General features: G+C 36.3%; 1 protein-coding gene across 3 annotated transcripts in view; it reads right to left on the bottom strand.

Annotated features, from left to right (window-relative positions):
* Positions 1-1,204: 1,204 nt before the first annotated feature.
* The window catches only part of CPS1 (carbamoyl-phosphate synthase 1), a 197,876-nt gene continuing 186,894 nt past the window's right edge, over positions 1,205-12,186 (bottom strand). For all 3 annotated transcript variants that reach the window (XM_003254024.3, XM_030803337.1, XM_030803338.1), the window contains 4 exons: positions 5,365-5,424; positions 4,485-4,597; positions 3,185-3,314; positions 1,205-2,428 (listed from right to left, as the gene is read on the bottom strand). In XM_003254024.3, coding sequence (XP_003254072.1) covers positions 2,330-2,428; positions 3,185-3,314; positions 4,485-4,597; positions 5,365-5,424 — 402 coding nt within the window. In that variant the 3' untranslated portion in view covers positions 1,205-2,329. The remainder of the gene's footprint in view (positions 2,429-3,184; positions 3,315-4,484; positions 4,598-5,364; positions 5,425-12,186) is intronic.

Here is a 12,186-nt window from a genome sequence, read left to right as displayed (position 1 = left end):
AAAAAGTGAGAGTGCATTTCGTGTGACCTTGAGCATGTTACTTAACTTCGGTATGCCTAAGTTTTCTTATTTATAATATGGAGATAACAGCACCTACTCATAGGGATATTTTGCGGATTAACTAGGTTAACTCATGTAAAGTACTTACAAATACCTGAAAAATAGTATGGACTCCATAATGTTAATTATTATGGTGATGGTGGTTGTGGTGCTGGTGATGTGTAACAGAAACATGCTAGAATAATAGGAGTAGGAGAGACTGTGATATATTCCACATGAAACATGGAAGAAACTCATTAAATATTTTCAGGTGAATCAATCAAAGTGATCAGGGATTACACAATTATAAGATTACAGGGGACCAGCCTGCCCAACATGGCAAAACCCTGTCTCTACTAAAAATACAAAATATTAGCCAGGCTTGTTGGCAGGCACCTGTAATCTCAGCTACTCAGGAGGCTGAGGCAGGAGAATCGCTTGAACCCAGGAGATGGAGGTTGCAGTGAGCTGAGATTGTGCCACTGCACTCCAGCCTGGGTGACAAGAGCAAAACTCTGTCTCAAAAAAAAAAAAAAAAGATTACAGGGAAGAAGTAATGAAAGTCTTGACCACAGGAAGAACAAGGAAGTGGGGGGAAGAGAAGATGAATACTTAAAGCATTCATATAGAGCTATACAAAGTAGTAATCAATTGACTGTGAGGTAACAAGGAAGAAATAAAAGCTGTTACAGCATAATTATCTTAGGGCCTTCACAGAGCCATAGTTTTGGTGGTAAATTGGGGATATGGCATCAATGTGCTCATTGGCACTATTTCCATCAGACAATGCTGGTCAGCCTCTGATTGGGTTAAGTTACTTTTCTGATTTATGCAAGACATTTGTTTGAAAGTTTACTATATATTTGTGGCAATCTTTAATCAGTCTGTGGTTGTAGTTATACATTAGAAAGGATCCAGATCAAAGAAGGTTTATAGCCATATAACCACATAATGTTATGATGAGACTTAAAAGCAAGGGCGGGACAAGAAAAAATGAAAAATGTAACAGCTGAAACTTATTTTTAACGTTAATTTTCTCATACCCTATATGGGTTTGCATGGAAAAAATAAATAAGCAATGCAATCCTGGCCCCAAACCCTATTTTATCATAGAAGTAAACTGATTTTTGTACATCAACATAAAATAAAACCAGATACAACTGCATTACCTCTTAATAGTATTTTATTTAAAAGTTCACAATTAGAGCACTTGTAATAATAGAAAATATTTAAAAGTAACAAAGGCTGCCCTTCGGGAAAGACTTTTTTCTCCTATGTAGAAGGAATGGTGTCCTTGCCCTTACAGTGGGTGGAATTCATAGTGCAGTGTGGAATCCCATAGTTCAACAGAATCCATCATCTTAAGAGAATGAACCTTATTTCCAAGTTATTCCGAAACTGGGGGACAGTGTGAATGACAAAAATCTGATTATTTCACTCAGGCCAAGTTAAAATCCAATGACAAAAACAACAACAAATCTACATAAAAACTGTCTACCATCTGCTGATATAGTCCAGAAAACAAAACTGCAAACCAGTATTCCTTAAAGAAATCCATACTCTAAAGCAGGAGAATCGCTTGAACTTGGGAGACGGAGATTGCAGTGAGCCGAGATCATGCCACTGCACTCCAGCCTGGAGAGCGTGGCTCCATCTCAAAAAAAAAAGAAAAGAAAAGAAAAGAAATCCATACTCTAAAAACACCTCTGTCACATTTCTCAACTTCAATATCCTGGGAAGGGATAATAATATTCCTGGATTAGCCAAATGGGTGAGAATGAGGATCAAAAAAGAAGCAATACACAAACATCATGATGGAAGGTTCATAAATTAAATCTATGTTTCATTTTATCAAGTTTTTAGAGTATTCTGCCCCATTAAAGTGTCATGAGTTTGCAGATACTGTTTTAAAAATAGAGTCTCTTAAAGTATAGAAAGAGTTCAGAATACAGAACAGCAACTTTTCCTACCTTGATCACCATTAATCAGCACCATAAAACGTAAAAAGCTACAAATAAGCACATAGGCAAGCCTAGTCCACCAAAAATACGGTATTAGTAAATTGATGAAATCTCATGAAGAGTAAGTAACTTAGGAAGGACTGTACGGTTTTGAAGAAGTGACTGACAATTTAATTGCAAAAGACACAGAATATTAAGGCATAACAAAGTAAACTGAAATAAAGTTTAGGTATCAATATTCATCTCTGGGAAACAAAGTTATGAATCAGTTCCTTTAGATAACATGTGGCTCAGGTTGATTTAATAATGGGGCTGGGGTGTCTGCATCTCTATGTTGCTTTTCCAGCACTGTATTGCCTATAGTGGAAAAGACTCTTGGAGTCCACCTTGCGAGATTTCTGCACAGCTTCAGCAAAAAGTTTGGTCACCTGAAAATATAATGGTAGGAATCAGCACCCTCCATGAGATGAAAGCGAATTTTTAATGAATCAAGACTGGAAAGTCACAAGTGTCTGCCCCCAGTTTTCAAAGGGGTATGGGATAAAAGCCATAAAAGTTTTTTATTTAATGGAGACTTTCTCCCATGTCTCAGACCTCACCATGGGAACTTTCTTTTATATCTCAGACGTCACTGTGAATACGCTTATTTCTCCTCCCATAGGGATTAAAACTGATTCCTGATAAAAAATAAATATGATAGGCAGAAAGTTAACGAGTCTCCACTCTGTTTCTCCCTGTGATAAATTCGATGGGTCATGTCCAAGTGAAACTGAACATGCCTCATGCAATCATTTTCTGTGAATTGAACAAGCACTTGTGCTACATCCGGACCATCATTAACCTGTTGCTTTTATGTGGTGGCTTTCATTTAGAAACAATGAAATAAATAAAAGTTTGTATCTTTATTCCATGTCATGCTGTCACTTTTTATTCAAAGGATAATTGTAAGGAGAGAGCCATGGCCATTCATGGCCTTTGATTATCTCAATTGCTTGATCACCAACTGTCCCATTTAAGCCACGAGCTACCATGTTAGCATCATTATTTTAGATTATTAAAAATTCCTCTCTATTCTGAAAGTTACAAAGAGGGGAAAAGAGAGATGTGCATCTACTGATTACACTCTTAAGAGAGGCACAGAAATAAAACTCCCATCCAGTCTATATCCAAGGAAAAGACTATACCTGAAAATTAGTGAGGAGAGGGATTCCACTGTCAACAGCTGTCCTCCGAATCACATAATTATCATGGACAAATTTAGTGTTGTTGTTGGGAAGGTTAATCACTAGGTCAATGCTGCCATCTCTAATCAATCTGGAAAAATAAACAAAAACTTATAGACAAAAAGGCATATTTTACGGTTAGTTTATAAGATTCTTACATAAATTGCTCTCTTAGCCATTCAAGTCAATGCCACGCTGAGTTGACTGCCATCTGCCCTCCTCTATTGCTAAGCAGATGTTTAAATTACACTTATATAGGGATTATATTGTGTTCTTGAAGGAATTCTGGTGCAAGTCTAATGGAATGCAGATGTTTGTTTTCTCTTTAAAATGCTATCTGTTCACTCATTAAGAATTGGTAATTTGATAGATATTTACTTATTTTTTAAAAAGAGGTGATCCCTCCACCATTGAATGCCCTTTCACCCCCATGCTCCCACTCCCACACTAACTCTGTTACCTCCTAAGTAGTGCTAATTATTGTTTTACAATGCCCCAAACACAGAGGTATTACATCCTTGGAAGCCTGCTAAGGTTTGAACACAATGCCATTATTTTATTAAAGTGATAATAATTTATGTGTTGGCTTCTCAAGAACGCTAACACATAACATATTGCATAGAATGGCACAGCCATTCTGTAGGCTGTACTGTCTTAAAATAGTAGAGAATTATCTCCCATGCACTTTTGCCACGTAGATCTTTAAGGGCTGATGCAATGGTATTCCTGAAGATTCACACAATCTGCTGAAATAAAATGTCTTACAAAAATCTAATGATGACATGGTCTAAGGCATAAAAACCTGGTCAAGGAATGACAAATTAGGTAATCCAATGGATGACATCATCATAGTACTCAACATAGGTTCCTGTATGTACTAAGTGCTCAACCAATTGATTTATTATGCACAACCTTAGTGAAATATAGCTGGTCATCTTATACTTGATATACTTATCTATACACAATATAAGTTTGACATGAAATATAAAGTGCTACATTACATTTTTCATGCTCTCACTTGTTTCCACCAAGGAAAGTATCCTTACTGAGAAGTATTTTGAAACACATTTCATATCACCATGTACACATGATGTTATATATTCCATAGTAATGGAGAGTGAAGCTTGACAGTCATCCACAAATGTATTCGTTTTATATTTGTTTTAAAAGACTTGCAATCAAGTAAGGTGAAATATTCATATACTGGTTCTCAAAATTAATCCTCTAAATTATTTCAGAAAACAGTATGCCTAGTTCTTACTTTCTGATGGAAGAGAGGCTGGGATTCTGTCCTTCTTGAGACGGCCATGCCACTGGGGTGGCAGGGACATTGTTGGCGTTGAGCCAGTCTGATGTGGCTTCTGTGGCAAACAGCTGCATTTAAAATGAAAAAATCAATTACTGTATCACAGTGATTTCTTATTTTTATGGAACATGTAATTTAAAACATAAAGAAGAAGAAATTGCTGAACATGAGGAGTAGTATAGTGCCATGGATAGAGACTTGGACTCAAGAGTCCAGAGGCATGGGCACTTTAAATATTTTTTATATATTTGCAGTGATTTAAAAAACTTAAGAACCTCAATTTTATTTGCTTTTCCATTTTAATAATTATATATTTAATTTGAATTAAAGAATTCAATGACAATTTCTCATAAATTTAATAATGTCTCAATTATCCATGGCTAATACCTTGTTAGCAGGTCAACAAATCCCCATGGCCAGAGGCCCATCATAAGCCTTGGGAATAATTTTGTTTTACTCAACCAGGCTTTGTGTGGAGGTATTCACTGCAAAGAAGTTTTGCCTGTAACTGTCACAGCTAGAATCTATAACCTCATATGAAAACAAAAAAAGGAAAAACACATGGAAATGTATTGGAAATTTGTCTCAATTGTGCTTAAGCTAAACTTTCTCAGTTTTTAGCTGGCAACTTCTATTGAATTTGTGATAATTTTGTTAAAAGTTAATACCAGTCTTTTTAATGATTTTCCTTTAAGTTTTGAAACTACCAAGTTAGTTAAACCATTCATATCAAAAGGACATATTTTGGGCTATGTCTTTTCCAATATTCTGCAACATTTTGATTTGTGGACAGATTCCATGCTGACAGAAAACAACTTAAAACTAATGAACATACCTTGAAACCTTCATTGTGTAATTGTTCAGCCACACCAAGGAATCTTGGCCGGAATGATTGCTGAAAAGGAATTTCACAAAATTCACTTTCTAGACATACATGCTCTTCATTTAGTCATATGCAATATGGTATTTCCTTACATCTTGAAAGACAATGCCACATGTTGCTGGATGCTTTATATTAAAAAATGACAAGTTTTATCCTTGTATCCTTCTACGGTGAGTGTGAGTTTTAGCTATATCCCAATGTCAATGAAATTCCATCCACATTATCTTGATCCCTGCTTTTCACCTTGTTCTTAACTCCTTTTATTCTCTATTTAATCCACTTGGTCTTTGTAAGTTCAGATCCACTCCAGTTCTACAAGGATCCTTTTCCTGGTCAGGGAGAACTTAAAAGATATGTAAGTTAGGAGCCAGTACCGAGTCAGGCTAGCTGTTTTGCCTATTCAACTTGCTCTTATTTCTTTGTTTCTTTTTTTACTTTTTTTTTTTTTTTTTAAGATGGGGTTTTTTGCTCTTGTTGCCCAGGCTGGAGTGCAATGGCACGATCTTGGCTCATGCAACCTCCACCTCCCAGGTTCAAGCTATTCTCCTGCTTCAGCCTCCCGAGTAGCTGGGATTACAGGCATCCACCACTATGCCCAGCTGATTTTGTATTTTTAGTAGAGATGGGGTTTCTCCATGTTGGTCAGGCTGGTCTGAAACTCCCGACCTCAGGTGATCCGCTCCCCCTCAGCCTCACAAAGTGCTGGGATTACAGGCGTGAGCCACTGCACCCAGCCTCAACTTGCTCTTATTTCTAAGTTCTTTTTTTTTTTATTATTATACTTTAGGTTTTAGGGTACATGTGCACAATGTGCAGGTTTGTTACATATGTATCCATGTGCCATGTTGTTTTGCTGCACCCATTAACTCGTCATTTAGCATTAGGTATATCTCCTAATGCTGTCCCTCCCCCCTCCCCCCACCCCACAACAGTCCCCGGAGTGTGATGTTCCCCTTCCTGTGTCCATGAGTTCTCATTGTTCAATTCCCGCCTATGAGTGACAACATGCGATGTTTGTTTTTTTGTCCTTGCGATAGTTTACTGAGAATGATGTTTTCCAGTTTCATCCATGTCCCTACAAAGGACATGAACTCATCATTTTTTATGGCTGCATGGTATTCCATGGTGTATATGTGCCACATTTTCTTAATCCAGTTCTAATTTTGTACTGCTTTTCAATAACTAGGCCATTTTCCTAGTAGCTCATGCACTAGTCCCTGCAATAACACAATCATTGGAACTCATTTTTTCATTTACTCTGAGGCAATAAAAATTTGTAGCAAAAGAATGAGCTCTGAAGTCAGTTAGCTGCATTTCAAATCCTGGCTTTCACCATTCACTGGTGGTATGTGCTTCAAAAAGTTAATGTCTTTGGCCTTCATTTCTTCATTTCTAAAACAGCGGTGACAATAGTAGTATTTCAACTTTTTGAGGCTCCACACCTTATTAAACTGTGTGACCTTGAATATCTTACTTAACAACTATGATGCAGTTTCCTCATCTGTTAAACAGGAATAGTAACAGTTCTTCCATTAGTAAGAGTGTTCAATAAACTAATTTAGAAGTAAGCACTACTTAAGTGTTAGTACTATAATTTAGCACAGTTACTTGTCTATTAATATTTCTTAATATTATTATAATTACAATAATCGCTTTTTCAGCCCCCCTAAAAACTAGATTCCTGCCCTTACATCCTAGTTTCCAAGCGTGGGTTCCTCTACCCATGATTTCACTTACAACCCAAACCGACTGCCCCCTCATTTATATGCATTTCATTTCCACACAAGCTTCCCTAATGCTCCATCTCACTGTTCAGATATTTTCCTGCAGTCCATTGCTGTGTCCTTCCTAGGACCCCAGGTAGACCTGTGCAGTGTCTAGCCCCTACCTTCCCTGGGTTCCTGACCACTGCCATCAGGAGTTCCCTAGTTCTGAACATACTTCCTGTGATCAAGAGCTAGTATTTGCAAGATAGTGGTCAGAATGAAAGAAAACAACACTAGGTGACCTACCCAAAGATCAAACCCTGACCTTGACTTCATTAACATGAGTGTCTGAGTAACTGAGCTGGCGTATTTAAAATCATATACTGTTAAAAACATATCCATTCTTCTTTAAATAGGAACATTCTTGTTGGTTTCCCTTGTAAAAAGGTTTTAAACAGATGACATAAGCTGGTTACTTCAGCAAATGTCTTGTAATCTGTTTATAAACCATATTAGTGATGGCTGGAAAAAATCAAATGATCTTATTTCAGAGTCAGAAACTAAGAACTGTGACAATAAAAAATATATGATCCTTGCACAATTTTGATAATGTTTAGCCCATAACACCCCCTAATATTTACTTGCAGAGGATTTCTGAGCACAGATCTAAATCCTAAGAAAAGACCCCAAAGACTATGTTCAAATATAAAATTCTTTCAGATTCTGGCCCTCTCAATCCCAGAACTTCAGTTTTATAAGAGGAAACTATTGGCAAATAGAAAAGATAAATGTAACTGGATGAATTTCAGCTGAAGCAGGCTCAAGGGTTATTCATGACTGCCTTCTAGAACATGAATTGTAACCATGCCCAGGACACTAGCTTTTCATTTCCACTTAGGACCAAACAGAAAGAAATGAGCTTAGATGCAAGAAGCTCATGGTTAGACATAAAAACAAAAAAAAAAGTAAAAAATTAGAGAATAACTCTTAGTGACATCAGGATAATTGGTTAGACAGAAGAATAAGACAATTCAAGTTTCATTCTCCTTAGAAAAGGCAAAGGGCTAAATTTGATCCATATAACTTTTTTTCATGTTTTAAGATTCCTTGGTATATAACAAATATATATGAAATGTCCAAAATGAACTTCTGAATGTTGTTAAATACCCCTAATACGGAACATTACATTGTGACTCTCTGCTAAACACAGAATAGACTTCAGTAAGTACCAAGTCATATTAGAAGGCTCAGCATAATGATCTCCAACACTTACTAATTGATACATTAATCATGCACTCAACTTCTCTCAATCTTTTATACTTTCCCCTAGCAAAAATTCCCTGATAATATGTTTGACAATAATAAGTGCTAACATAACTTTTAACCAGGTTTCTAAAGTACCATTGCTCAAGCAGCATGGTTCTCAAATTGTGGTCCCGGGGAGAGTAGCATCAGCATTACCTGGGAATTTATTAAAAATATGAAAATTTGAACCCCACCCCAGATCTATTGAATCAGGAACTCTGGAGTGGATCCTAGCAGTTTGTTGTTTTACAAATGCTGCAGGTGATTTTGATGCATACTTAAGTTTGGGAAAGGGGAGAATAGGGGATAGGAAGACTATCCTTCACTCATTGTGTAATATGAGGTCAAGATTGCATTAACCTTGGCTAAAATCACCATGAAAAACATTGAGGGAGGAGTACTAGAATGTAATTTTTTTCTTTGCCATTTTAAAGTAAAATAAGTCAGCAAGTCCTTTAAGACCTGCAGACACCAGGCAGAACCTCATTATGGAGCTGTTTCAGTGTTGTCCCCCAGGTGGAAAAGATAAATATCCAACATGACAGTATTGACAGTTCCCAGCCAGGAAACCACTCTACCTTCTGGTCTGGGTGTTGGCTTCCATAGGCACATTATAAACTTCTATCAAACATGTATTGAACAATTGTGACACTTAAACAGCCTCTCTACAAAAAGAAATTACAGCCGTCAGCTTGCATCTGAGTAGCCTCAGATTTAAAAGCTGATTGAAAATACCTGCGTAAGAAACCATCTGTTATAAAAGGTGACAAGTACAAGCTGATTTATTTTCTTGGAAATGTTTATAAAGAAGACAGTCCTTTAAAAGTGAAATATATATATATTTCCTCCAATGATCATTTTCACATTTATCCAACTCCTGGCTACAGAAAAGAAAGCCAAGTTAATACTATGTGATGCCTGTGGATTCTACGGGGATCTCTGGATTGACAACTCTATGGTTGTTCCTAATGATTCCATATTAAAGATAAAAGGTTATTCATGTCACTTGGAGTTGTCATTTCAAATAAAATGCTTGCTTTGTGTTTCTGAGCGATGCTGAAGCGCAGATTGGTACTTGCCACTCCACGAGCATCACTGAATAGCCCAATCAGAGAGGAAAACACAGTGAGTGCTCTTGATCTACTCTAGAGTAAATCATTTATTGTTAAAGGGTCTTCCAGAAAACTTCAAAACAAGGCAGATTGCCTACTCACGGCAGCTAAAAATAAATCCTAATGCGATGAAATGTGGCTAGAAATATTACAGGAAAATCAAAGATGATTTTTGTTGCCACATAAACCTGTATTATGCCTTTCTTGTGTTAGAAATGCCTTGGTAGAGACACAAGGCCTGTAATAGATTGCGAAGAATCCTTTGACAAAATCTACATCTTGATTATTTTATCCTAAGTCCTAGTTATAAGATTGATGTTATGAATATTTCAAACTTTCCAGGTACTTTGACCCATTGGATTTAACTTTGGAAGACCAGAAACAGAGAGTCTGTATGTGTAAAGGAGTAGGGTGGGAAAGAGAGAAGAAATTTAAAAGTTAGAAAGACTGCCATATAACCAGTTCTCTTGGAACTTCGTAACATAACTCACCTTCAACTAGATGCCTTCCATTGGACTTACTATCCCTAACCCCCATTTATATATTAGCAGTCCTTTTTTGTGCTATTTTTCAGTTCTAACTTTATATATCCAAAAGTGTTTATATGAGTTCTTCTGACCAAGTAGGACCATGTTAAATAAAATGCTTTTTAAAAGTACAATGTATCCTAAAATATGGAACCCTGATTACTTTATCTGCAATCGCTATGAAGCTGCGGTAAAAAGTTGAGATTAGATTTGGCCCCATACTAACTGAGAAGTAGCCAAGTAAGTTTTATAGCTATTAACTCTCTATTTAGTATATTCTGTCATGCTTTTTCAGTTTATCAGACTAAGCATTTTTAAAAACACCATGAATGAAAATCCTACATATAGTAATGAAGAAACTATGCATTAGCTGATCAATTTTACCATGGCTGTAAATATTTTCTTAAGTATAATTTTATTAAGTATTCTTTAAGTACTTTTTAATATTTTTAAATCTCTGTCCGTATGCTCTCATGTGCAGAAAGTTCTTCGCAACAACTCATGTAGCTGCTAGAACATTTATTTCTTTAAAAAGGAAAGCATTGAAAGGTAGATTTTCAACAGCCAGCTCTCACTGCTTTAAGAAAACATTATTTTTTCTAACAAACCCTTTTTTCCCCTACAAAGCAAAATTCTGTCCACTAATGCCAAAATTACACAAATACTTCATAGGGATCAAATTAATTTTTGCTTCACATTTCCCTGCAGCACTAGAACCAAACAAGGCACAATTTTATACATCACTGCCTTCTTAAAGTGGCATTTTAAAATGTTAGCACTATTATGATTAGATGTGAAGATGTGGACTAAGGGCATGGTCTCCTCTGAATGCCCCCAGGTCTCACATTAAACTTTAAGCCATAACTGGAAGTTGGGCAAATATTCTCCTACTTGGGACTTAATAATACTTAATACCCATTTATAGCGTGATGAGTCTATCATATGGTGAGATTTGTCTCTAAACTGCCATTAAGCTTCACAATTACAAGTCAGCTTGTTAGCCTCTGCTCTAACTATTCACCATCGTCCTTCTGGTACCTTTATAAAGCAAAATCCCAAGTTACTCTTTGCAGAAACTTCTCCAAAGCCACTACCTGTATAGTCTCCAGAGTCTAATTTGCTAATATTAAGACACCCTAATGAGATGGAATCTAAAATAATCACCCACTGGCTTGAGAATACCTGGTACTGTTCTAATTATATTTTTATTGATTTTTATGTAGCCATGCAGAGTTTGAGCTTATTAAAAGCACAGCAGGGATATTATTTAAGACCATTTGTTGTTTTTTTATAGGACCCAAGAATTACTAATCTCAAATAAAAATGAATGACCAGTTGGGAAGCCTCTAGTATTTTTTCAGGAAATTTATAAACAGGACAATTTGTACACTCTTGCAATTAGTAATAGAAGTAGTTCTAAACAGTAATAAAAAGCATTCCAAATAGTAATAGAAGTTTCCTATCATTTTGCCCTAAGATTTATATTTAACTTACATCAATAAATTGACAATGCATTTTTATTGCATAAAGATATTCATTTCACCCTACTTTGACCTAGAAGGCTTACCAATGAATAATATATCAAGAACTTCCACAGTGTACTATGAAATGAGCTGACTGTATTAGGCCCATTAAGTCACTACCCTTCAAAAACTTTCAATCTGGAGTGTTGAGAAATTTAATCAAATAACATCCATGTATTCAACTTTGAATCCTTGGCATTTAGAAGTGATTGAAATGTGAAGGACTGAATGAATGAAAGGAAGGAAGGGGAGATGGTCAGGAGAGAACAGATAGGACTTCAGTTTGAGAAATGTCGGATTTGAGACATTCAAGTGGAGGTATCCAGCAGATTGTTGGAAATATGGGATGGCTGAGGATGTAAATTTACAGATGGTAGTTATAGATAGAAGAGTAGGTACTATAACATGGATGAGTTGGCAAGGGGAAAATCAAGAGACAGAGAAATATCAAGAGAAACAGAGGAAGTGAGACCCAACCTCATATAATGCCTATGTTCAGGAACTAAGGATGGAGAGCTAAGAGTAAAACATATAGAAAAGACAAAACCAAAGAATAAGAGATTCATTTTTTAAAGTACCCTGCATCCCATTTAGAACAAAT

The sequence above is a fragment of the Nomascus leucogenys genome, chromosome 22a (assembly GCF_006542625.1).
Source record: "Nomascus leucogenys isolate Asia chromosome 22a, Asia_NLE_v1, whole genome shotgun sequence".
In the NCBI taxonomy this organism is placed as follows: Eukaryota; Metazoa; Chordata; class Mammalia; order Primates; family Hylobatidae; genus Nomascus; species Nomascus leucogenys.
This window is presented reverse-complemented; position numbering and strand designations above follow the sequence as displayed.